This window comes from Lepus europaeus, chromosome 13 (assembly GCF_033115175.1).
Source record: "Lepus europaeus isolate LE1 chromosome 13, mLepTim1.pri, whole genome shotgun sequence".
NCBI lineage: Eukaryota > Metazoa > Chordata > Mammalia > Lagomorpha > Leporidae > Lepus > Lepus europaeus.
In genome coordinates this window covers 66732546-66758688 of record NC_084839.1, presented here as the reverse complement: position 1 = coordinate 66758688, position 26143 = coordinate 66732546, and the positions used below count along the sequence as shown (strand labels likewise).

Genomic DNA, 26143 nt, shown 5'->3' with positions numbered 1-26143 from the left:
GGGCGCTATCCTGGGTGTGGTTGGGCGCCCGGACCACCCATGCCCTCAGCTCCTGCCCCTCCCCCTGGAGGTCCCCTCGACCCTAGGCCCCTCTGCCTTGGCGGTGAGGACGATGGAGGGAAGGAGGCGGTGCCGTCGGGACTGGTTCCCTTCTTGTCATTGTTGTCCTTTTATTTCTGTGAAGACGCACACGCACACTGCGCTCACACACACACAAGCTGCGGGACCAAGGCCTTTCGGTCGAGTCTCTGAGCCCGGGGCCAGGGGCCTCCCGTGGGACCTGCTCGGTACCGTCCGCCAGGGCGGCGCCATGCCGGAGGGTCTTAGGTGCTGCTGGCTTTCTTGCCGCCGCCGGGGCTGCCGACTTTCCGGTCCAGCCGGCTGTAGGGCTCGAAGGCGGAGGAACCCAGTTCGTAGCCGGGCGACAGGTCCAGCAGCGGGCCCGCGGAGAAGCACACGGCCGGCAGCGGGGGCGGCAGCGGCGGCGACGTGGCCGCCGCGGGCAGCGGGTGCAGGCGCGGGGAGGAGTTCCTGGGGTCACCCAGCGAGGTGGCTCTGGGGCCGGCAGGCAGGCTTGGCAGGCCGGGGGTCAGCGTCAGGAGGCTGGGCGCCCTGGGCACGGAGAGCAGCCGGCCGTGCTCCAGCAGCCGCAGGATGTTGGAGGTGGCGAAGGCCTCGGAGGCGGAGGAGGACGCCCGCTTCTCCAGGTCTCTGCTCTGGTCTTTCTTCTGTTTGGTGCGCCGGTTCTGGAACCAGACCTTCACCTGGAAGGGGCGGGGACGGGGGTGGCAAGGGAGGGGCCGGCGCAGACACGTGGGGCAGGTGGGCGGGGCATGGGGGCCAGGGCGGAGGGAGTAGGGGCGCAGGGCACAGAGACAGACCGGGGAGAGAAAGCAGGTGGTCACTGAGGCCTTCCCACACCAGTCTGCTCTGGGTGGACCACGCCCCCAAATTATAAACACTTATACACGGCTGAAGCTCACTCTGTCCTAGGCTGGCTGAACAGATTGGCAGAAGGAGGGGGGAACCTGGGGGTACAACTGAACCTCCCCTCTTGGTCCTCATAGCCAAGTTCATGGCTTCAGTAAGCTTTTATGTGCAGGTTTTCCCCAACTGGATCTCAGGCCCAGCGGTCTGACCTGAGATCCAGGCCGTGCATCCAACTGTCACCGTTGCCTGGTACAGCCTCGGAGACAGTCCGAGTGCACCCACAGAGACCCAGCCCTCGTCCACTCCTCTGGGCAGGGGCCTCTCCGCGCAGCCCCGCATCAGGGCCACCTGCATCCGCCCGAACAGAGGGGCGGTGCTGAAGGCGACCCCCCCCCCCCCCATGCTTTTCTCCCGCTTGCCCTCTCTCACCCGCACTGTGGCGCTGTCTGGACAGCAGCGCCCTCACCCCTGGCTGCTCAGGACAGCCACCTGCCTCCTTGCTCACCCCAGGGTGAGGGTGGCAGGAGCTCACCAGATACTTCAGGCTGAGGAAAACCCGGCTCCCACGGTCTCCCTGCTTTGGGGCCCCACCCTAATGTGTGCAGGGCTGGGGACAACAGGATGAGTGGAAGGCTCTCTTATAGCTCCCAGGGCTCTGGGTATGGGCAGGCGCTGCAGCCTGGGTCCCACTCAGCAGACAGCTCCCCACTTGCCAATACTAGGGCCGGGGCTTCTGAATAACAACAGCGGTCTGTGCAGTGTGGGGAGGCCCAGGCAGGTCCTGGAAGTGGGCTTGGGGCTGTTGGCAGGGAATTCTGGGATTCTGATGGCAGGAGAAACTGGTGGGCATCAGAGTCCTCCACACCTGCTACCTCCAACCCCGCAGGACAGGGCCCACTGTCACTGCCCAGCACCCAGTCCTTCAAACCCCTTCCAAGATGTGGAGCAAGGCGGGGCAGGGGCTGGGAGGGAAGCTCCATAAACCTGAGGGTGATGAGGTCTCTCCTCTGAGTAGGAAGGAGTGCTTCCCCCACAAAAGGCAAGTCAGAGCCCCGAGAGAATCATTTATAGGCATTAAAAATGCCTGCAGGAAGGGGAGATTGGCACTGGTGCCCCAGCCGGAAAACTCATATGAGCACTGGTTCAAGTCCTGGCCGATCCACTCCCAATCCAGCCCCTTGCTAAAGCAGCGGAAGATGGCCCAAGTGCAAATACTTGGGCCCCTGCACCCACATGGGAGACCAGGATGAAGTTCAAGGCTCCTGGCTTCAGCCTTTGCACTCACCTAACCTCTGGACTGGGCTAGTGCCACTGCCCAGGAGCCCCTCTGTGACCTGAGGGCGGCAGCTTCACCTGTGACACTGAGGAGCCATGGGACAGCTTCTGCTCTCTGAGCTAGAGGGGACCTGGGAGGCCTCCTCATCCTTGCCTTTCAGGGCCCTCCGCTCCAGGGCGCATCCCTTCCTGCCTGCACAGGCTGCCCCTGCTCCAGGCAAGGCGCTCCCTGGGACGCGAGTCTCTTGCTCCCAGGACAGGGGCCTGCAGATGCTGTGGCCTGACTTGTTTTCCAGCTGGGTTTATGGAACAAGGTCTGTTTTGTACAAAGCAGGGATCCGCTGTACATAAACAACCCTGGGCCAATTATTGAACCTCTCTGAGGCTCAGTTTTCTTACAGGGGGATAATGTTCCCAATAAAGCCATCCACTAAAGATTAAACGACGGACAGGCATTGCAGTGTGGAGCATTACTGAAATGCTGGGTCCAGTCCCAGCTGCTCTCCTTCCAATTCAGCTTCCTGCTAATGCGCCTGGGAAACCAACAGATGATGGCCCCTGATAGCCACATGGGAGACCAGGATGGAGTTCCTGGCTCCTAGCTTCAGCCTGGCTCAACCTGGCTATTGTGGCCACTTGGGGAGTGAACCAGAGGATGAAAGACTGATCTCTCTCTCTCTCTCTCTCTCTCTTTCTCCCTCTCTCTCCTTCCTTCCCTCTCTCTCCCTTCCTACTCCCTGTTTCTCTTTCAAGTAAATAAATAAATCTTTTTTAAAAAGACTAAGTAAGCTAATGGATGTGTCTGCTTTAAACCTTGAGCTAGTTATTTTTCTGTGCGCCTCTCTCTCTCTTTTTAAGATTTATATTATTTATCTAAAAGGCAGAGTTACTGAGAGAGAGGGAGAGACAGAGAGAGAGAGAGATCTTCCATCCACTGATTCATTCCCCAAATATCCAAAATGGCTGGGGCTGGGCCAGACAGAAGCCAGGAGCCTCATCTGGATCTCCCATGTGGGTACAAGAAACTAAGCTCTTGGGCCATTTTCCATTGCTTTCCCAACTGTGTTACCAGGGAGCTGGATCAGAAGTGGAACAGTCAGGACTCAAATTGGTGCCCTTAGGGGATGCTGGCATCACAGGTGGTGACTTAACCTGCATGCCAGAAGGCTTAATGCCGGTCCCTGTCTCCTTCTCTTTAAAGTGGAAACAATACAAACAATACAGACCCATTGAATAATAATAATAATAATAATAATGCTCCTCACCCTGGTTCCTGGCACAGAACTCCTAAACCCTTGGGATTTCTTAGGAGATGGCAGTGTTTTTGCTCCTCATAGGAGCCCCTTTGACCACACCTAGATTCATGCTTGTGATCCTTTGGGATGGATCTGGTCTCAGAAAGACCAAACAAGTGATCAGAGGGCAGGAACTTTCAGTCACCTAGCCCCACCTCCAGGGAGAGAAGCAGGCTGAAAGTTGGGTTATAAAATTAAAAAGAGAGAGAGAGAGAGAGAGAGAGATCCCATCCACAGGTTCACTCCAAATGTCTCCAACAGTCAGGGCTGCATCAGGCTGAAACCAGGAGCCCAGAACTCCATCATCATCTTCCATGTGGATGGCAGGGGCCCAGCTACCTGAGCCATCACCACTGCCTGCAGCAGAACCAGGATTGAAGCAGGTGCTCCAATATGGTATCCCACATGGCATCTTAGCCGCTGTGCCAATGCCAGCTCCCCTATAAAAACTCTTGGAAAAAAAGCAATGTGGGGAACTTCCGGGACGAGGCCGCAGAGAAGGCATGGGAGCACCCAGCACCCTCCTTTCACCTTGCCCCGAGCACCCTGTCCATTGGCCGTCCCTGACAAGTGTCCTTTACGATAAACCAGCACTCGTAACGGGAGTGTCTTCCTGAGTTCTGGGAGTCAGTCTAGTGAATTAACAAACCAGAGGAGGAGACTGTGGGAGCCCCCAAATGCAGGGCCATTCAGTCGGAGGCACAGGGGTCTCCTGGCCCTTGTGACTGGCATCTGCCATGGCCCTCGACTTGTGGGTCTGTGCTGCCTCTGAGCAGTGGGGTCAGAACAGAGTCGCTGGGCAGGCAGAAAGTGCTGGAGAACTGGAGAGTCGGCTGGTGGCATTTTGGAACACAGCACACATTTGGTGTTAGAAGGAAAACCACACCCCCATGCCACAAGGTTGTGGTGAGGGCTGAGCTAGTTAGAATTTGTCAAGCCTCGGAGCAGGGCCTGGTGCCGAGGAAACGAGGAGGTGCTCAGCAAGTGATGGCTATGGGGCACCTGGAAAAGGTCTCTGGGGAGGAGATCAGGTAGCTTGGGGGTGGGATGAGCATTTGGCACGGTGGTTACGTGGCTCCCTGGGACACCTGCATCCCATATCAGAGGGTGTGGTTCGAGTCTCAGTTCTGCTTCCAGTCCAGCTTCCAGCTAATACATCCTGGGAGGCAGCAGGGATGGCTCGAATACTCAGGTGCCTGCCACCCATGTGGGAGACCTCGAATGGGTTACGGGCATTTGGGGGAATAGGCCAATGGGATGAAGATCTCTCTCTCTCTGCATTTCAAGTACAGTAAAAATCAATAAATTAAAAAAATATTTAAAGTTCTAGAACTTTGTAGTTGGATGCCTTAGTGCCAGCATCCTCCTAAGCCACTCCCTGCCTCTGGGGTACCCCTTCCCCTTTCCTAGCCTCTCTCCACATTCCACCCAAAGCACCTAACGGATCTGGAAGACCGCAGCTGGCACTGACTGGTGCCCTCTCTAGTAGCCCTGCGTTTATTTGCTCTGGTGTGCTGCAGCTTCCGGTCTTTCCTTCACGCTTATCCGAATTCCTCCAAATGTGGGTTTCCCTTTAGCAGCCTACAAGCCTCATACCCCAGGGGGTCCCCAGGTTGCCAGGACGAGGGAGGAGTGGCCTGGCCCGGCACTCTTACCTGGGTCTCGGACAGGTTCAGCTGGCGAGCCAGCTCGGTGCGCTCACGGCCCACCACGTACTGGCAGCGCTGGAACTCCATTTCCAGGCGGTACAGCTGCTCGGCTGTGAAGGATGTGCGCGTCCGCTTGGGCCGGTCCAGGTCCAGGCCCTTGGGCAGAACGATTTCCCGGATGGTCCCTTTGGCATCTGTGGGAGCCGTGAAGGGAGCCAGGTTAGTTCACCAGCTGGGGAGCTGGCTCGCTGAGAAGCATCCGAGCTAGAGGCCATACGATCTAGCAAGGAGCGCTTTGGACCTGGGCCTGGCTGTGAGATCCCTGAGAAGGTGCTCATCCTCTCTGGGTGCAGCTTCCTTGACCACCCAATGCAGGATGCTGTATCTAATGGGTAAATGTAATGAATGGACCTCAGGACAAATGTCAGGTGTGCCGTGAGAGGGCCTGCACACAAGGGACTTGCTCGGACCCACCCAGACTGTGCTCCCTCAGTAGAGGAAGGGGCAGATGTAAAGAAATGGAGTCTTCGAGGACAAAGGGAGAGAGGCTGGCATTGGGTGTGATCAGCAAGGGAGGCCGACTGGAGAAGATCCCCCGAACCAGGTCTTCAGCCGTCCGTCCGTGTGTGCACGTGCATGTGTGTGTGTGTACACATAACCATTCTGCAATATGAAGAGGTTGTCTGGGTGAGGGAGGGGACAGGCTAGTGAGTGGGGGGGGTCCCCAGGAGCTGCCCAAGGACAATTGCTACCACATTAGCGCCTTCCAGAGGGGGGACTGCCCCTCTCCATGTATGTACCTAGTCCCGAACGGTAGGGCCCTCAGCTGGGTGCTGAACCAATGCCCTCCACACACAGCATCTGCAGTATGTTAGAGCCCACATAAGAGGGGTGCTGGAGGCCTGTTTGCACCAGCAGCTCTGCGACCACGCGAGTGATGTATTGTGCTATGACACGACAACAGCTGCTCCTCTAGGCAACGGGACCTTTCCAGCTCCGTTTTACTCTGTGCGACCACTGCCGCGTCCAGTCCATCGCTGACGGAAATGTCATTCTGTGGCACAGCAGCTAGAGGGGTGGCGATGATCCCCATTTGAGTCACACACACGGATGGCTTCAAATGTGGTGACCAGAATACTTTACGTTAACAATTACGTTGTAAAAATAGGCAGCATTGTATCCTGTAGAATGCACCAAACAACTCCCAACAGACGATGCTGCGGGAGCAGTAAGTTACCAGACAGCCTTGAAGAAGCCCAGGAACAAAGCAGCCTCCGCAGCTGCAGGACCTCCACCTGCCTCCAGGGGGCGGGCACGGTTAGAATTTGCAATATGGCCAGGCGTGGTGGTGGCTGGGGCTGCTCTTATCTGGTTGTCAAAGCAGAGTCTGCAGAGCTTGCTCTGGGCCAGGCACTGTGGTACGCACTTTATCTGTGGTAAGCACAATATCTCAATGAAGGTGAAACCACAATCATTCCATTTCACAGATGAGGAAATGGAGGACCACCTTAAGTACTGCTGGTGGTCAGGAACCTCTAAAGCACCCTCATTTTACATAATAAACATCCTCTTGGTAATCCTCAATAATGCAATTGATGCGATATAATGAAAAGAACATTTTTTATTTTATTTTTATTTTTTTGACAGGCAGAGTGGACAGACAGAGAGAGGCAGAGAGAAAGGTCTTCCTTTGCCGATGGTTCACCCTCCAATGGCCGCCGCGGTAGCGCGCTGCGGCCGGCGCACCGCGCTGATCCGATGGCAGGAGCCAGGTGCTTCTCCTGGTCTCCCATGGGGTGCAGGGCCCAAGCACTTGGGCCATCCTCCACTGCTCTCCCGGGCCACAGCAGAGAGCTGGCCTGGAAGAGGGGCAACTGGGACAGAATCCGGTGCCCCGACCAGGACTAGAACCCGGTGTGCCGGCGCCACAAGGCGGAGGATTAACCTGTGGAGCCATGGCGCCGGCCGAAAAGAACATTTTTTAAAAACATTTTGAAAGGCAGAGTGGCAGAGAAGGACACACACACACACAGATCTTCCATCTCCTGGTTCACTCCTCAAATGGTCACAACAGGTGGGGCTGAGCCAGGCCAAAGTCAGGATCCTGGAACTCCATCCGGGTCTCTTATATTGGTGGCAGGGGTTCAGGCAGACAGGCCATCTTCTGCTGCTTTTCAAGTGCATTAGCAGGGGGCTGCGTCGGAAGTGCTGAGGAGCTGGGACTCAGATATGGGGTGGGGGAGTTCCAAGTGGCATACCCGCTGTGCCACAATGCCTGCCCCTATGAGGAGAATTTTGGTCCTAGTTAAAAAGTGGAATTTTCTGGATGGTTCAAAATTTCATTAAAGAACGCATGAACGGGGATGCACTTGGGAGGTGCTGTCTGCTGGGGCTCCTTGTGAACCCCCCAGGACCGGGTGCCCCTTTTGGAATCCCCAGTCTGGGTTAATCCAATCCCCCTCTCTCCTAATTCCTGATGCGTGAGACTGCATCCAGTCCATGTTCACCTGCAGGGTGCCCTCTGGATCCTGAGCCCTGCCCCAAATCACAAAGGTTCTCCATCAGCCTCAGGGCTAAGGTGGGTCAGGGTTAGGACAAGGTCACTGCTCACAGCTGGCCCAAGCCCGCCTTGAATTCAGCAAGTCCTACCAGCCTGGGCAGAGCACATCAAATGAAGTGGCCCTACTCTTGAGTGCTTTTAGAAACCATAGGCCCCTAGGGACAGCTCCAGCTCCATAGCTCCAATTCTCTCCACATAGCTCAAAGGGTAATGTTTGTAACTCTGGGACTAGTGTGTGACACAGCAGGTTAAATGCTGCTTGTGACACTGGCATCCCATATCTGAGGCCAGTTTCATTGTTTCTGATCCAGCTCCCTGCTAATGCACTTGGTAAGGTGGCAGATCATGGCCCAAATACTTGGGTCCCTGCCACCCACATGGCGTTCCAGGCTCCTGGCTTCAGCCTGGCCCAGACCTGGCTGTCAGAGGCTTTCAGAGACTGAACCAGCAGACAAAAAGATCTCTCTCTCCCTCCCTCTCTCTCCCTGCCTATCAAATAAATAAATGAATCTTTTAAAAACTTCATGGAAAATGGAATTAAAATATTAGTTTATTTGCAAAAAGCATGATTCATCATAACAAAGTTGGCCTCCTTTGCTCAGGTCCCAGCATTTCCAGTTGTGAGGTCAAAGTCAGGACTTCTCCACAACACGGCAGGTGCACCCATCTCCCATGGCATTGCTTTAATGAAACGTGTCCTGGGTGGTATGGACAGGAGGAAGGATGCCGTCACACCCGGCCCCTCCTGAGTCAGCCTCCTGGAGCCCACTGTGAAGCCCCTGGATTGGAGAGCTCTAACCATGAGGCCAAACCCCATGTGGACACACCATTTCTCTTTGAATGAGAGCTAGGAGGGCCACTGCTCTTCAGGGAGCAGCCAAGGGCAGCTGTCTCCCTCAAGATCAGGGAAGCAGGTACCAACCACACAGGATGGGCAACCTCAACCCCCCACTTGCCACCAGATACCAAAATGGGCTGCAAAATTAAGCACCTGGAAAGATGTTCCCCAGCACCAATCCCGTCTGAGAATACTGGGTAATAAAACCGTGGGAGGAGTTTCGCCAGCTAGGAAACCCTTGGTCCAGGAGAAGAGGGCCGGGGTCAGGAGAAATGGCAGACAGATCTGGGCCCCTACCCTTAGAAGCCCCAGTCTGAATGCAGCTGAGAGGCCCACCTGGTGTTCTCCCTCCATTAAGCTTTGCTACCTTGCTTAACGCTACTGCATGTACACGGGGCACTCTCAGATTGCTCTGAAGAGGTGCCCGTCCAGGCTGACGGATGCGCTGCCTCGTTAAACCTTGCTACCTTGCTCTCACATCTGGAACTGTTTTCTTTAAAGGATGTGTTTATTTGAAAGGCAGAGTTACACAGGCAGAGGCAGAGAGAGAGAGAAGACTTCCATCCACTGGTTCACTTCCTAGATGGCTGCAATGGCCGGAGTTACACCAATCCAAAGCCAGGAGCCAGCAGCTTCTTCTGGGTCTTCCACAAGGGTACAGGGGCCCAAGGACTTGGACCATCTTCTACTGCTTTCCCAAGCCACAGCAGAGAGCTGGACTGGAAGTGGAGCAGCCGGGACTAGAACCGGTGCCCATATGGGATGCCAGCACAGCAAGCTGGGGCTTTACCTGATACACCATAGCACTGGTCCCGGAAATCTCTACTTCTGGGAAGACAAGAACCTCTATTCCAGCCATCTCTGCTCACACGGTTACCTAGGTCCCTTCCAGTCACGTGGGAGACCCAGGTGGAGGTCCCTGCCCCTGGCTGTTGTGGGCATTTGTGTAGTGAGCTAGTGGATGGAAGCATGCTCTTGCTCGCTTGCGCTCTCTCTGTCTCTCTCACCCTGTCACTCTGCCTTTCAAATAACTAACTAACTAAATAGAAAAAGAAATAAATCTTTTTAAAAATGATAAAATCATAGAGGTAGAGAACAAACCATTGATTGCCAGGGTCTGGGAATGGAAGAAGGCTGTGGCTCCCAATAGGTAGTATGAGGAAGTCCCCTTGTGGTGACACAACAGATTTGTATGTTGATTGTGATGGTGGCTCCGTGGATCTACAGAAATATGACAACATGTCATAGAACAACAGTTGTCCCTCAGTACCCACTGGGGATTGGTTCCAGGACCCCCTGTGGACACCAAAATCCCAAGACACTGAAGTCCCTCACATAAAATGGTGCAGTGTGTGCACGCGACACATCCTCCCCTAGACCTTAAATCGTCTCTGGGTCACAGACTGCAGACACAATATGAGTGCTGTGTCGATATTTGTTATACTATATTGTTTAGGGAATAATGGCAAGGGAAAAAGTCTTTGTCCTGCATATTTGTCATCCATGGTTTGTTGAAAGAGTGCATGTGAGATCATGGATATGGAAGGCTGACTGTGGATACAGAGGCCAAAAAATGAGTGCAAGGAAAGATGTGTGAAATCCAAGGAAGGTGTGTAGTCTGATTAGCCATATTGTGCCAAAGCCGATTTTCTGGTTTTGATAGTGTGCTGTAAGATGCCACCTTTGGGAGAAGCTGGGTGATTGAGGCACAGGACCTCTCTGTACTATTTTTACACCTTCTTGTGGGTCCATAACTATTTCAAAATAAGAAGTGAACAGCAACAAAAGCACACCTTATAGCTAGATCGACAGGTAGGCACGGACATTGAGAAATCCAGTAACGGAAAGAATACAATTGTGCTTCCCCAAAGTGCCTCTGCATTCTGCTTGTGGTCTGTGCGATGATTTAAAATGGAACACAAATAATATTTGTTACTCCGAAGTAATTCACTTCCTTTAATATTTACTAAAAAAAATTAAACCCATGATTTCACATGCTTAGAATGAAGCTAAAGTGAGCATTTAATTTTAAAATGCATTATGTGAGGCCAGTACTGTGGTGCAGCAGGTTAAAGCCCTGGCCTGCAGTTCTGGCATCCCATAAGAGCAGTGGTTCAAGCCCCAGCTGCAACATTTATGATCCAACTCCCTGTTAATGCACCTGAGAAAGCAGCAGAGGATGACCCTGGTGCTTGGGTCCTTGCATCCACGTGGGAGACCTAGAAGAAGCTCCCGGCTCATGGATTTGGCCAGGATGGAAGACCTTGCTCTGTCTCTCCCTCTCTCTCTCTGTAACTTTCAAATAAATGAAACATCTCTTTTTAAGAAAATAAAATGCATTACATTATGCTAAATTATTAAGTATATAAATGGAATATGAATAAATAGAAATGAAGGTACTCAGATGACCAAATATTGGAAACAATGAAATGAAAAGTATGCTATAATGTGTGTGTGTGTGTGTATATATATATATATATATATGTATTTGAGGACATGTCAAAGGTTGGTGGACAGTATATATGAAATTTGTTCCCTTTATATAAATTTTTAAAAAGTGAAAAAATGATTTGTGGACAAATACAATTAAAAGATAAGTTTATTTTGGTGGAAAAGAATTTTGAAATCCATGCATGGGCTTTTTAAAAATATTTATTTATTTATTTTAAAGGCAGAGTTACAGAGAAAGAGAGAGCTTCCATCTGCTGGTTCACTCCCCAGATGGCCACAATGGACACAGCAGGGCCTGGCCAAAGCCAGGAGTCAGGAACCAGGAGCTTCATCAAGATCTCCCACATGGTTGCAGGGGTCCAAGTACTTGGGCCATCTTCCACTACTTTCCCAGGTACATTAGCAAGGAGGTGGACTGGAAGTGGAGCAGCTGGGACTTGAACCCGCATCCATATGGGATGCTGGTATCAAAAGCAGCAGCTTAACCCACTGAACCATGCATAGTTTTATCATAGCTCCTTTCCTATGAACTTTTTGAAGATCCTTTGTATATATGGTAATAAAGTTTATGATAAAGGATCATTCTAAATTTAAAAAAATCTATTTTCATTTTATGTAAAAGGCAAAGAGACAGAGATGGACTCAGATCTTTCATCTATTAGTTAATTCCCCAAATGCCCACAACAGCTGGGAACTCAATCCAGGTCTCCCACATGGGTGGCAAAGGACCCAAATACGTGAGCCATTGCCTCCTGCCTCCCAGGGTGTGCAGCATTGGCAGGTAACTGGAAGCAGGAGTGGTGCCAGGACTAGCCCAGACACTCAATATGGGATGCGGGTATCCTCCATGGCATCTTAACTGCTGTGTCACTGTGCCTAAAGGGGCATTCGAAATGGGGTCAAGGGGCTGGTGTTATGGCTCAGCAGGTTGAACTGCTGCCTGCAATGTCAGCATCCCTTATCAGAGTACTGGTTCAAGTCCTTCCTGCTCCACTTCCCATCCAGCTCCCTGCTAATGTGTCTGGGAAAAGCAGGAGAGGTACCAGTGCTTGGGCCCTGGCCACCCACATGGGAGACCAGGAGGAAGTTCCTGCTTCCTGGCTTCACCTGGCCCAGCCCAGGCCTTTTCAGCCATTTGGGGAACCAGCCAATGGAAAATATCTCTCTGTCTCTGTCTCTTCCTTCTCTATTTCTAGCTCTTTTCTTTCTTTCTTTGTAACTCTACCTTTCAAATAAATAAGTCTTTTTAAAAAATGGAGCTAAGTGACCCTAAGTTATGTTAGAAATGAAGTCAGGGCCGGCACTGTGGCATAGCACCCACGTGGGAAGCTGTGGAGGAAACTCCTGGCTCCTGCCTTCGGATTGGCACAGCTCCGAACGTTGTGGTCAATTGGGAAGTGAAGTGAACCAACAAATAAAACACTCTCTCTGCCTCTCCTTCTCTCTCTTTCAAATAAATAAATAAATAAATCTTTTTAAAAAAGGAATACAATCAAGTAAATCCCTGTCATATACCATAAACAGCAATAAGTTTCAAGTGGATTATGGAGAGAATCATGACTGTAAAATGACAAAGCCATTGCAAGAAAATATAGGGAAATATTTTCTGTAATCCTAGGCTTGGAAAGAGCTTTTGAAGCAGGGTACAAAGCCAAAGGATGTAAAAGAAACACAAAGGATGGCTCTGACCACTGAAGCTGACCTTGTATGACAAGTGCACAAAAGTCAAGGCAAAACCGACCAGGTTTAAAGAAATACTTCTAAAAGGGGCAAAGAAATAATACCCAGAATATACAAAATGCAATTATAAATAGACAAATTTCTTTATAAAAGGGAAACAAACCAACAGAAAGTGATCGAGTTGTCTGGGTCATTCACAGAAAGAGATCCAAATGCCGACGAACAAGGTAAAGATGAGAATAGCTTCACGTAAGTGGGCACTAAGAGGCAGCCATGTATCATCCATGGGTGTGGAAAGACATTACTAGGTGACTGACAAAGCAATGATGCATGGAAGGGAAATCTACATTCCTTATATTGCATTGTGGGAAGGACCATAAATTGTTATAAGATTTAAAGATTGCATTTATCAAGATTAAAGAGCCAAGTAACTCTTGCTACAGTGATTTAATTTCAGGAGGTAATTGTCCTAGAAAACACAGGCTCCTGTGCTCCAAGGTGTTTATGGCAAGAATGTTATATTATAATGTCGTTGCAGCATTGCTTAAAATATCAAAAATTTGAAAGCATCTTCAGTGTTATCCACAGGGAAAATGGCTGAACAACTTATCCTACCTTCACACTATAAAATTTCACGTATCAGTTACCACAAGAGCCAGGGTTTTCAGCCAGGCTGAAACAGGAGCCAGGAATTCAACCTGGGTCTCCCACATGGATGCCAGGGACTTAAGTGCTTGAACCTCGGTGCCCAATAGCAGGAAGCTAGAATCAGGAGTGGAACTGAGACTTGAACCAAGATATGGGATATGGGAGCCCCAAGCTTTGTGTGTCTTAACTGCTGTACCAAGCGCCAACCCCCAACATGTATTTAATAAGTATCTTCTAAGTGGCAGGTACTTTCCCAGCGTCTGAGGAAACAGAAATGAGCAAGACAGACAAGGGTCTGTTCTCTGTAGTGGAGGGAAGACAGATAACAAATTTAAAATAATTTATTTTTTAAAGATTTCTTTCTTTCTTTGAGAGGCAGAGTGACACAGAGAAAGTAGGAGAGACAGATCTTCCATCTGCTGGTTTACTTCCCCAGTGGCCTCAATGGCCAGGGCTGGACCAGGCTGAAGCCAGGAGCTCCCTTGGCATCTCTCACAAAGGTGGCAGGGGCCAAGCATTTGGGCATCCTCTGCTGCTTTCCTAGGTGCATTAGCAGGGAGCCAGATTGGAAACGGAACAGCCAGGACTTGAATCTGGCATTCCAATATGGTATGTTGGCGTTACAGGCGGCAGCTTAAGCAGCTGTGCCCTGACATCGGCCCTTAAAAGAATTTGTTTTTATAAAAATAAATTAGAGGACTATTACCATCTCCCTTCCTCCCCCCAAGTAACACAAACCCAGTAACTACAGTGTGTGTGTGTGTGTGTGTGTCACACCCCTTCTCTCTGAGCAGGTCCTGGAAGCAGGAATGAAGGTGAATCTTCTTATTGTTTTTTTTTTAAGATTTATTTTATTCATTTGAAAGACAGCCAGAGAGAGAGAGAGAGAGAGAAAGAAAGGGAGAGAGAGAGAGAGAGGTCTTCCATTCCACTGGTTCACTCCCCAAATGACCGCAACAGCCAAAGCTGAGCTGATCCGAAGCTAGGAACTTCTGGTCTCCCATGAGGGTGCAGGGACCCGAGGACCATCTTCCACTGCTTTCCCAGCCCATAGCAGAGAGCTGGATCGGAAGTGAAGCAGCCAAGACTAGAACCGGCGCCCATATGGGATGCTGGCACTGCAGGCTGGGGCTTTACCCCCAGTGCCACAGCGCCAGCCCTGAAGGCGAAGCTTCTTTAGTGTGGGCTTCTTGAGAACCCAGATGAGGCCCTGGCCCCTGGGGATGAGCTCGCATGAGTGAGAAATACACTGTATTTTTTAAAGCTTCTGAGGTGCAGCCATGTCTCTGCTCAGCATCTAGCCGTTCTTACAAAGCCTCCCCTGCACGGCCCCTTTCCTGTGGGGAGAGCTGGGGGAGCCCCAGCAAGGAGGGGTGGCTTTCATCACAGGGCCTTCTTGTGGGAAGGGCACTTGTCAGGGTGACAATGCTGGAGCAGAAATGGAAGATGGCTCAAGTCCTTGGGGCCCTGCACCCATGTGGGAGACCCGGAAGAAGCTCCTGGCTTCAGATTAGCCCAGCTCTGGCTATTGCAGCCATTTATGGAGTGAACCGGAGGATGGAAGACCTCTCTCTCTCTCCCTCTCTCTGTAACTCTGCCTCTCAAGTAAATAAATAAATCTTAAAAAAAAAAAAAAAGCAGGCATCACTGAAGAAAATAAGTTCCTAAAAATTAAAAATTAAATAAAACCGAATTTTTAAAAAGAAAAATAAATGAAAGCTTTGAGTACTTAGAAATACAGCATGAGAGACAGTTGAAAGACAAATGACAGGTAGGGATAAAATATTCCTAGTATATGCATAACAGTCCTGATGGCTAGTGTACACACTGCTTCTGTGGAATAGTGAGCAAAGTCAGGCATTAGTAGTTCAGAAAAGAGGAAACACGAGGGCTAACAAATACGAACAGGTCCTCGAGCTCCCAGGGAATCAGAAATAGAAGACAGCAGTGAGACACCACTGCGTTGCCATACTTAATCATTCACCGATAAGCACTGTGCAGGAACAGGGGGTGGAATCGGGTTCTGCGTGCTCTCTGTTAATACCATCAAATGATACAATATTGGGGGGGGGGGCAATTTCATAATGTTTTGCTAAATTCAATTGCAGTCCCTTGCCCCAGAGATTATAGAGTTTTCTATCCTAGAGAAATATTGTTTCTACCTGATAAAAACACATTTTTTTTTGCTTGTTTATGTTTGTAGCATAGTTTGTAAGAGGAGAAAAACAATAAGGAAATAGTTGAGTTTATCAAAAGGAAAATCGTTGATGAAATTACAGCATAGTCATGTGCATGGCTACTGTGACCAAGAAGGCTGCACGTCTCCACATACCGGCCTGGAAGCATGTTCGTTACCGCTGCTAAGTGAATACAGCACTGTTTATGTACATATATGTTTTTTCTGTCTGTATGTGTCTGTATGTGCATGTGTGTCTGTGTGTGCTTGTGTCAGCATGTGACCACATAGGAACAAAGACAGGACAAAGATCGCGGTCTTCTGCTCTTTCTGGAGAGTGGACGCTGGTCAGGAGGGAAGATGTCTCCCATCTCACCTTGTGCATTTCCTCGTTATTTGGTTTGTTGCAAAGACGATGTAACAACAACAAAAAAGGTTGTAACAAAACATTGTAGAGAGATGCATACCGGTGTGTTTAATCATATACTCATTTTTCTGCATCCACAGATTAAACTGACAGGGGACTGAAAATATTCAGTAAAATATACTTTCGTTCCCCTTGTCATTATCCACTGAATGATACGGTAGAAGAGGTCTGTAACAGCATTTACACTGCACTAGGTATAGGTAATGTAGAGATGATTTAAACGTCTAAGGGAGGCTGTGTGTTGGCTACACACAAATAGGACACCATGTTATATAACGGATTTGAGTGTCCATCCACTGCAGGTCCGGGAACCAGTTCCTTCACAGATGTAAGGAATGACTGTATGTGCCTGTGTGTGTGCGTGCATAAAATATTTTCAACTCTAGATGGAGCAGACATTTCTCATCAGGAACTAAAATCTAGAAACCAGAAGGAAACAGCCGTATGATGTGATCACTTCAAATTTTAGTTTTTAAAAAAATCTTAGAATCTAAGGTTTTTAAACAAGCAAAAAACCTGGGAGATGTTTGCTACACATGTCACAGCAAAAAGGCTCCTTTCTTTAGTATGTAAATAGTGTTTATGACTGTCGGAAACCAATAAACAATCCGATTGAGAAACGGCTAAAAACATGCATGAGGAATCCACAGGAGAGGAAATTAAAATGAAGACCAAACATGTGGGAACATGCTTAACCTCACTAGCGATGAAAATGAGATTTTTTTTTTTTCATTTGAAAAGGCATCACTTTAAAAGACGGCTCCTATGCTGGGTCAGGGGTTCGTGGAGTAAGGGCACGTTTAGCTGCAGTCGCCAGGAGGATGACGGAGCACACTCGGCCTCCATATTGTGAGCTCCACATGCTGGGACTCACCCACCACTGATCAAAAATGCCCAGAAAACAAACTGCACCTGTGCTGAACACGTACAGACTCTTGTCATTAGTCCTTGAATACCACGGTATAACCATTCTGTACGTGGTACTTAAACTGTGTTAGGGATCCTAAACCTCCAGGGTGACTTAAAGTCTACAGGAGACGGTACCTAGGTTGTATCTAAGTACGATGCCATTTTTTGTAAGGGACTAGAGCATCTGCAGACTTTTGTATCCATGAGGTGTCCTAGAACCAATTCTCCTTGGATACTGAGGGACAACTATAAATATATTTTTGGCATAAAATTGGGAAATATTTGTCCTAACTTAAGTGTGTGCCTGGATTTAAAAAGTTAACTTCTAGGAATGTATCCTGTAGTTACACTCAGATGATATATCATGTATATGTGATGTGATCCTAATTATTTTAAGCACTTTATTATAACAAACTCCAAATATATGCAGAATTAGAAAAGACAGTATGATGAGCACTGATATATGCAGCCTGCAGCTCCAACTTTTACCAGCTCTGGAACAACCCCATTCTATACTGCCATAATTTTTTAAAGCAAATCATCTCATTTCACCTCTCTACAGAGTATTTCTATTACATTATGTATTACAAATAATTAGATGTTATAAATAAAATACACATTTTAATATACGTCTCTAAGAAATGAGGACTCCTTTAAAAAGTGAACTACAATACTATTATCACAACCCAAAAAATTAACATTCATTTATAATACAATAAAATACATCACTTTTTTTTACATTTTCCAAGTTGTAAGGTCATAAATTAGACCTTTAAAAATCATTTGTTCAAAAAAAGATACAAAGATGTTTATCATAGCACTGCCTGTAATAGTGAAAGAAATTGTGTGATATCCACCAACAGGGAATTGGTTAAACAAAGGAGATCTACATGGTGGAGTGCAATGCAGTTATTAAAAAGAATGAGCCAGTTCTAGATGGAAAGAGTTCCATAAATATTTGCTTCAAAAAGGAATTCACAAAAAGTGCATTTTTGCAATATGTAACTGATACACTTATATATATATATTTTTTTTTTTTGACAGGCAGAGTGGACAGTGAGAGAGAGAGACAGAGAGAAAGGTCTTCCTTTGCCGTTGGTTCACCCTCCAATGGCCGCCGCGGTAGCGCGCTGCGGCCGGCGCACCGCGCTGTTCCGATGGCAGGAGCCAGGTGCTTCTCCTGGTCTCCCATGGGGTGCAGGACCCAAGGTCTTGGGCCATCCTCCACTGCACTCCCTAGCCACAGCAGAGAGCTGGCCTGGAAGAGGGGCAACCGGGGATACACTTATATTTTTTGATTACAGGGGAAATTTGAGAGATAAATCCTGGGACTTGAAGTGCATTACATGGGAGAAATGAGGGACCTTCTACTTTTAAATTGCATAGTAAGACACTATGAACTGTTTTATCATTTAAAATGATATTTATGCTTCATAAAAGATGTCATAAAATTAAAAGACAATTTATAAGCTCAAGAAGACAGCCCATGTGCTTGGATCCCTGCCACCCAGGTGTGAAACCAGAATGAAGCTCCTGGCTCCTGGTGTCAGTGCCAGGCTGTTGTGGCCATTTGGGGAGTAAATCAGTGGATGGAAGATCTCTCTCTCTCTCTCTCTCCTTCTCTCTCCATGTAACTCTATCTTTCAAATAAATAAATAAATTTCTACTAAAAAAAAAAATGAACTGCAAACCATACTGGAAGCAGTGGGACACCATCCATGAATCAAATCAATAAAGAGAGGGACATCTGAAAATTAAAACTAGCCAATGGAATGGACGACTAGACGGCCGCAGAAAAAACACAACCGTCTAAGAAACAGAAAGCCGCTCAGCTTCACTGGTGACTACACTGGGAAATCTTAAAATGTCAAGGAGGACTGTTTACCCCACAGAGTGACAAAGCGAAAGAGATGATGTCCTAGTAGGGAGAGGACAAAGGTGGGAGTGTATGTTAGCAAACTTTCCTGCACAGAATAACTTGACAATATCAAGAGGTATAGTGTACACAGTGTGAACAGTGGCGGCAAAGTGCTCTTGTAAGCACTCCTGGTGGAAGTGTAAATTGTTACTATCTTATGGAAGGCAATTTGGCGTTATCTTCCAAATTACAAACAAAAGATACCCTTTGACCCAGTAACCCACTTACAGGAGCTTCCCTCACAAGTGGAGAAATGACCAGGCAGCAAGTGTATTGCAGCATTCTATACAATAGCAACTGGTACGAGGCCAGCAAAATGCCCCCCATGGATACTAGTTACATAACACACACCACACCCATCTATACATGGAGTATAGTTCCTATACATGGAGTACTATGCATCTATAAACAAGCTAACAGAGCTTCGAGCATGAGCATAAACACCATTTGGAAGGGCTCATTGGAAGGCTGCAAGCATGGCTGCCTTCCAGGCGTATGTATGAGCTGGGCCACTGTGGCCATATGGGAGAGGTCTCCCCCTGGGTACTTAAAAAAATGTTTTGATGCTTGGGAATGCAAATGTTTTGATGAGCTATCTACTTTTACAATTTACTTGTGCAGATTTTACCGTTGTGCGCAAACCTGAAGCAGCAATGACACTGCTGGGGACTCATCCCAGGGATATGCTCCAAGAAGGGAGCAGAGACCTTTGCCTTGGGAATTCACTTCACAGCGCTTCTCTGAAGGACAAGTAACCCAAAGAATATCCTCAGGGAGGCTGGGAAATTTACACTCTGCCCCACCAAGGGGTGCTTGCTCTATGCTGGAGGGACCACATCGACTGGCTGAGCTGAAAAGATAAGATCACTGCTGATTAAATTTTTAAAAGGTAAGTTGCAAAGCTGCCTATGATACAATTTTGCTTTCATTTGTTTGTATAGAGCGTGGAAAAACTGCCTGGAAGGTCACACCAGGAACTATGGCTCTTTGGGAGGGCACTTGCCCCTTCTGTTTATTGTTTTTGTGGCGCACTAAATCCACCTGCCTTGCGGGAGGCCTCCTGGGTGCACCCCTTTCCCCCGCCCCACCAGGGCTCCCGTGGCCCCCTAGGTGAATGCGGGAGTGGGGGCAGACTCCGGGGTGTGGGGGTTGGGAGGCGGTTTGTTTTCAGTCAAACGCTACAGAAACCCTTGCTTCCGCCGCCGGGGGCGGCAGGCGAGAGCCAGGAGGGTAGGAGCGCAAGTTTCCCTGGTTGTTTCAAAAAGCCAAGAAACTCCCGGCCGCCCTCAACCTACCCTGGCCACCCAGCCGCCAGCTGCAGCGGAAGTTGTGGCTTGCTAAACAATTCCAAAGACAATAGGGCTGTGCACCTTGTAGGTTAGCAAGACTCTGGGCTCGGCTGTGCTTGCCCTGCAGTGTGGGGAGGGCTTTGCAACCCTAGAGGGTACGGTCCTTCCAGGCCGGCGCCATGCGCCCCAGCGCCACGGAAACCCTCCTGTCATTTGTCTGACACATTTACCTGACTACTCAGAACACACCTGCGGCGTAGGCGGACCACCTCCCACCGGGTCCAGGACTCCGGTCCAGAGAGGGAAGCTGCGTGCGGGCAGCCCTAGCGCCCCGATGTGGCATGGTGTACACGCACGTTTCTGACATCCGTCAATGAACCAACTAAGTCCAGGCTTTGGGATCTTGGGAGAGAGATGGTTCCACAAGCCCTAGGCCTTGGCAGGCCCCCACTGCGACCTTACAGATCTCCCCTCGCCCACGCAGCGCCCTTTCCTGGCTGCGCCACCACTTGGCATAGTGGCCAGATCCTGGCCTGGAGCCGCCACCTCTTCCCGCAGTAGCCGATGCCGCCCGAGCACCGTGGGCGGTGAGAAAGCCCGAGAAGCCGATCCCCATCCCACCAACGTCCGCATCGTGGGGATGTCCAGTCAGGCGCCCCTACTATCCCGGTCCCGGGGACTCCTGGGCAGGCTCCGTGCGTCTCTGGCCGGAGAGTAGGAACAGGCGGCACGCAGCCAGGTAACCCGCTACAGGCTCTCCAGGAAGGATTAGATTCGTCGCTATTTTATAAAAGCAAAATTTATTCGCTCTAACAGCCCCCCCCCCCCCGAGTTAAAATAGAAATCAAAGAAATTCAGCGAACAAGACGGGGGCTTGGGGTCAGGGGGTAATAGAATGGCGTCCAGGCCAATATCAAGTGTAGACGCTCGATCTCCCTGCGGCGGTGCGAACAGGGCGGGACCGTAATCCTGGGCGTAGCCTCGCGGGGCCTTCTGCTCCCAGGCCCCAGGCCTTGGTATCCACTCACTGCCGGCTTCGGAGGGATCTGGCTTCCTCGCTGTGTAGGGCTTGCGCTCACCCCGGGGCTCCTTGGGGGTCCGTTCTTGGGGGGGGGGTGTGGGCGGGTGGGAGAAGGTGATGGGGTGGAGGCCCCATGAGCGCGCTGGGCAGAAACAGCCTGAGAAGGGGAGGCACTGGGTAACTCACCCCGCATGGGTTCCTGAAAATGAACACTGGGCACACAAGATGCACCACCAAGAGAGGAATTCGTCCTGTTCCGCGTGCCCGTGCGTGTAAAGGGAAAATAAAGATCTGAGAGGGCCAGGGATGACCCGGTATAGAGAACGTGGGCCTCTTGCTAAACCAAAAGCAGCAAGGGGAAAAGATAGCAAACCAAAGCGACACAGGGGCAGGCGTTTGGCCTAGAGCTTAGGAAGCCTGTGTCCTACACGGGAGTGCCTGGGTTCGGGTCCGCTGTGGATTCCAGCTTCCTGCCAATGCAGATCCTGGAAGGCGACAGGATGGCTCAAGGGTTTGGGTACCTGCCCCTGCGGGAGTCCCCCAAGTCCAGTGGGGCCGTGGCAGCATTTGGGGAGTGGACCAGTAGATGATGATGGTGGGCTCTGTGTGTGTATGAAGGAGACTTTTTAAAAAAAGAATACAAAAGGAAATATGAAACCTATTAACCACCACAAACCCTAAAACTAAAAAAAAAAAAAAAAATTAAAATATAAAACCAAAAATAAATCCCCAAGTGCGGCTCCCTGCAGGAGCCGTGCCTGGGGAGGGCTGACTCAAATAAGGAGACGAAGGTCCCAGCGCCACCGGCCGGGCGAAGTCCCGGACTCCTTCCAAAGCAGCCGGGCCCTCAGCTGCGGCCACAAAGGCCGCCCCGCACCGCCAGGCCTGCGCCCGGGCCCAGACTCCCTAGGCCCAGCGACTGTTGGAAATGCAAGCAGAAAGCAAGCGGACGCCAGGAGGCTCTGAGCCCAGATATGGCTGCGGGAGGAGGCCTCTATGCCCGCAGTCGGTTCCTAGCCCGAGCCCCCGACGCCGCGGGCCTTGGCGCGGCGTCTTCCGACGCGTGCAGGAGAGCCAGAGCCTCGCCAGGCGCGCTTCATAGAGCGGACTCCACTAAGAGCAGTCCGCCTTCCCCCATCCACTCCTGGCGAAAAGTGCCCAGCCGGAGCCAGAGGCCCAGCCCCCAGCCGCCGCGCTCCCGGGTGACAGCGCTCTCACCGGTGTGTGGGTGAGGGGCAGCGAGCCTCTCAGGCGAGGCATCCTGCAATTTAACCCAACCTCCTGCTTCGGGGCGGAGGGGTACCGAGGGTGCGTCTCCAAGGGGGTCTGGGGACCCGCAGGGACAGAGCCCAGCCCCGAAGGTCGGGACGCTTCGGCTCCACAGAAGGCATTCTCTTTCAAGGTCGCTTGGGGAATTCGCGCTGGATTACTTTGGGAAGCATTCAGGTGCGCCCCGAGTCGCGGCGCGAGCACAGATTGTGGGATAGCAGTACGTTTGGGTTAGAAAATACCCGCCTCTTGGGAATGCCCGGATCCCGGCTCCATCGAAAAGGCCAGAGCGCTACCCACCGCTGCGCCGGGAAAGGCCTGTTCCTTGCAGTGGCTTCCTGCTGGCGGTTGGCTTGCCCTTCCCAAATATGAAACAAAAGGATCCCCCCCTTTCCCCGCCCCTCCCCGGCTCCTGGACGGTGCACACCGGCCTGTGCCGCCCTGCCTGGCGGTAGGGTCTGGGCGGATGCCTCGCTGTGTGGGCCGCGTGGGGTGCGCGCCCTGTATGCGTCCGCGCTTGGCGTCTGTGACTGAAGCAGCCTCCATTTTGACGTAAGGCGTGCACTGTCGCGGGCCGCCCTGGCTCCCTACCCGGAATTCGCAGCCGCAGGCAAGGCTTCAGTCCTTGACCAGTGGGGTCCTGCCCACAGGGCTGGGGAGGGCCTCCCCCTGCGGTCTGCAAGGTGGCACTGATTCTTCCTGGGCTGCTCAGCTCCCAAAACAATCCAGCCCCTGGGCCCGGGGCCTAAAGGAGACCAGGCGAAGGGTGGAGTGAGTTGGGAGAGGCCCTGCCCTCCCCACCAGAAGTTGTCTGTGGGTGGCCTCAGAGCTTCCCGCCCCTTCCTTGGAGAACTATTTCTGGAGCTCCTGCTGGGTGTTTGTAATCTGCGGACAGCACCTCGGGTCCTTAGCACCCCCTGCAAGGTTAAGGGCTGTGGGTCCCTAGGTGCAGATGAGGCACAGAGACAAAGGAACTGGCTCAGGCTGCAAGGGCTGTGAGTCCAGGATTCTAAACCAACTCTGCTTAGCGTGGCCACCCAAGGACGCCCTCAACCCAACGGAAGTGGGTGCCCTTGGAGGAGGGGGAGGGGGACTTACACAAACACAACCTGGGACCGAAATGGCAGCACCTCCCTTCCGCCCTTCAAGGTACTAGGGAGAGGAGTGTGTGTTCTTGGTGGTTAAGGGTACTCAGGGCCTAAGGAAGGGACGTTCATTCTGGGGCTGAGGTATTGTGGACTTCCCAGTTATCAGAGCCTCTGCCCTGAGCCACAGTGGGGCTGTGAGCCACACAGGTGACCCTGACTGGGAGGGATTAGTGGGGAAGGGCAGAAGGATTTATAAGGGACCCAGTTTGCTTTTCATTTTCATTAGGTACACAAATATATCTGCTATGCTTTGTATCTAGTATCTCCATTGTATTTTACAAATATAAGGGCATGGCTGTGTGCAAGGTACACCCCCTAAAGATGCACCCAGGCTGCTCCATGCCTGCCTGACTTGGGTGGCCCCACCCTGCAAGGTGCTGGGTTTGGGGTCGATTCTGACTCTCACCGTGTGGTGTGTGAGTCTCTGCACCTAAAGACTGCTTCATATCTGTACACAAAATTTATTTGTTCCACACACAGGGTTAGTGGTGTGCAGTGTGGGCAACAGATGGGCACAGAACTCGCAGCTGCCATGGCAGAAAAAAGATGCGCATCTGCAGACAGGGTGTGAGGTGATGAGTGTCACGGGCACAGACTTGGCAGTGTGTAGGCTTGGGACACTGATTTTTTCATCTCTGGAAGCCCAGTAGATTTCCTTAAAGCAGCCACACCGGCTACTCACACCTCACACTCAGGACACCCTGCAATCTAGAGAATGGAATCTCATTTAATCCTCGGTGCACAACAGGTCCCAGTACCTGCTAGAATTCCTCATGGTCTAACTTCCTTGCCCTAAGTGTGTTCCCAAAGCAGCACTGGTCACTCCAGTGACCACAACTGGCACCAGCAGTATTTCTGGAAGCCAGGGTCCCTGTGCCTGGGTTCAAGACAGTCATCAGTTGCCTTCTTGTGTGGTTGCCTCCGTGTTCCATCCTAGCCCTGGCCCCCTCTCAAGGGCAACTCACACCCAGCGGCTGCAAGGAGGTTGTTGCCAAATAGGCCAAGGTATTCCAGAGATCAGTTCAGCTCAACTTGGGATCCTGGTGCTACTGCGACCTGGAGCCAAGTCCAAGCCGGTTCCCCTTCCCTGGTGGAGGGCGAGAATCAGCTGCGGTTGGGGGTCTCCAGAGGCCCTTCAGCTCCCAGGAGGGGCCGGCGGGAAGAAGGGGCTGGAAAGGGCAGCAAGGGGTAAGCCGGGAGAGGGAGTGGAGGAAGGAGTCCCGGCGAGCTGGGCAGCAGTCAGTCTTGGCCACGGCCTGGGGACAGGCTGAGCACAGGACCCTGGAGACCCCTTTCTCTTTTCATCTCGCCGGGCGGGCAAGGCCCGGATGAGTGAAAGAGGACCCCGTACTTCCCACGCCTGAGGAGTCCCGGCTTCGCGGGGCGCTTGCGGGAAAAGGGTACTGGGAAAGCGAGTTTCGTGCAAAGAAATGGCCGGGAAAGAAGAGAGGAGGGCCAGGAGCGAGGGAGGCAGAAAGGGACGCGAAAGGCCAGGAAAAGGCGGTGCCGAGAGCCGGCCGGGCCCCGGGCTCCGCGAGGAAGTGAGAACCGAAAGAGCGAAGCCCTAGCCGGCGGGCGCCGCGCACGCCATTCTCCGCATCCCGAGCCCTTTGCGGCAAGCAACCGGTGCGGGTCCCCACTCCTGGGGATGGGCAACAGCAGGCGAGGAAGCTCCCCGGCCGCCGAGCGGAGCCCGGGCCTTTTCCTCCCGGATTGACCGACGCTGGTCCCTCTTCGTCCTGTCCCCTCAGAGCGCGCGTGACGCTTTTCTCTGCACCTGCCGTGAAGCACGCGGGGCGGGGACTCGGCGCTCAGCATCCCGCGCCCCCATCTCTGCCCCCGCCGGAGCAACCCGCCCGGCTGGGCCTAGGGAGAGGGGATGGGCCCCAGAGGCTAAGAACTGCAAGGCAGAGGAACAGGGACCTCCTCGGTCCAGTCGCTGCTTTGTCCCCTGCACTCAGCCCGGTGTCCAACACACAATAGACGCTCAAAATATTACTTGCTGAAGGAATGACTGAACGGTGAATGAATGAATACAGGAACAAGAAAGAGGGGGCCGCCGAAGGTCAGAGACCCCGAGAGGCGTGAGGCGGGGGCCCCGGTGGCCTCAGACTACCGGCCGTGCCCTTACCTCGCACCAAGATGCGGCGGCAGTGGTCCGCCTCGCCCGGCCCGGGCTGCCCGTCGCTGTCGGCGCCGCTCTCCCTGGAGCCCGCGGGGCTGGAGGCCGAGGTTCCCGCAACCTCCCTTGGGCTTCGGCCGCCCGCAACGGCTCGCGAGTCCTCCGCTCCGCCAAGGTCCCCTTCGCGCCGACCGCCGACACCAGACTCCGCCCGGCGAGCGGGGCCGCGGTCGCGCTCGGCGCCCCCATCGCCCATGCCGGCCGCCACTGCAGCCCTCGCTGCCGCCTAGCCGGCCTGGGCTGGCCGAGCCCGCGGCTCCCCGCCCCTCGCGCCCCCCGCCCGGCTCCTCTTTCCCCGGCCCCGCCCCCGCCCGGCTGCTCCGCCCCTCCGCTCTGATTGGCCGCGAGTGCGGGTTCCCGGAGTCCCGGCGGCTCACCCGGACTCCGCTCCCGGGGCGAGTGGGCAGGGGGCGGTAGCTCCACGTCTCCACCCCTAGTCTAGCCCCGCTCGGAGCCGCGCAGAGGGAGGCTGGGGCGG

At 52.0% G+C, this 26143-nt stretch overlaps 1 protein-coding gene across 1 annotated transcript; it reads right to left on the bottom strand.

Moving 5' to 3' along the window:
* Window positions 1-323: 323 nt before the first annotated feature.
* On the bottom strand, window positions 324-25861 carry VAX2 (ventral anterior homeobox 2). Its single transcript, XM_062208847.1, has 3 exons — window positions 25615-25861; window positions 5156-5343; window positions 324-764 (listed from the first exon to the last, which is right to left on the bottom strand). The coding sequence occupies exons 1-3, from the start codon at window positions 25859-25861 to the stop codon at window positions 324-326; spliced, it is 876 nt and encodes a 291-aa protein (XP_062064831.1).
* Window positions 25862-26143: the final 282 nt, after the last annotated feature.

Excerpts from the sequence above, each read along its gene's own strand:
- VAX2 (XM_062208847.1), bottom strand. The coding sequence starts at position 25,861 with ATGGGCGATGGGGGCGCCGAGCGCGACCGCGGCCCCGCTCGCCGGGCG. Across the intron at positions 5,344-25,614 it reads CCGCCGCATCTTGGTGCGAG|ATGCCAAAGGGACCATCCGG; the intron begins GTAAGGGCACGG and ends CGGCTCCCACAG. Across the intron at positions 765-5,155 it reads TGAACCTGTCCGAGACCCAG|GTGAAGGTCTGGTTCCAGAA; the intron begins GTAAGAGTGCCG and ends CGCCCCTTCCAG.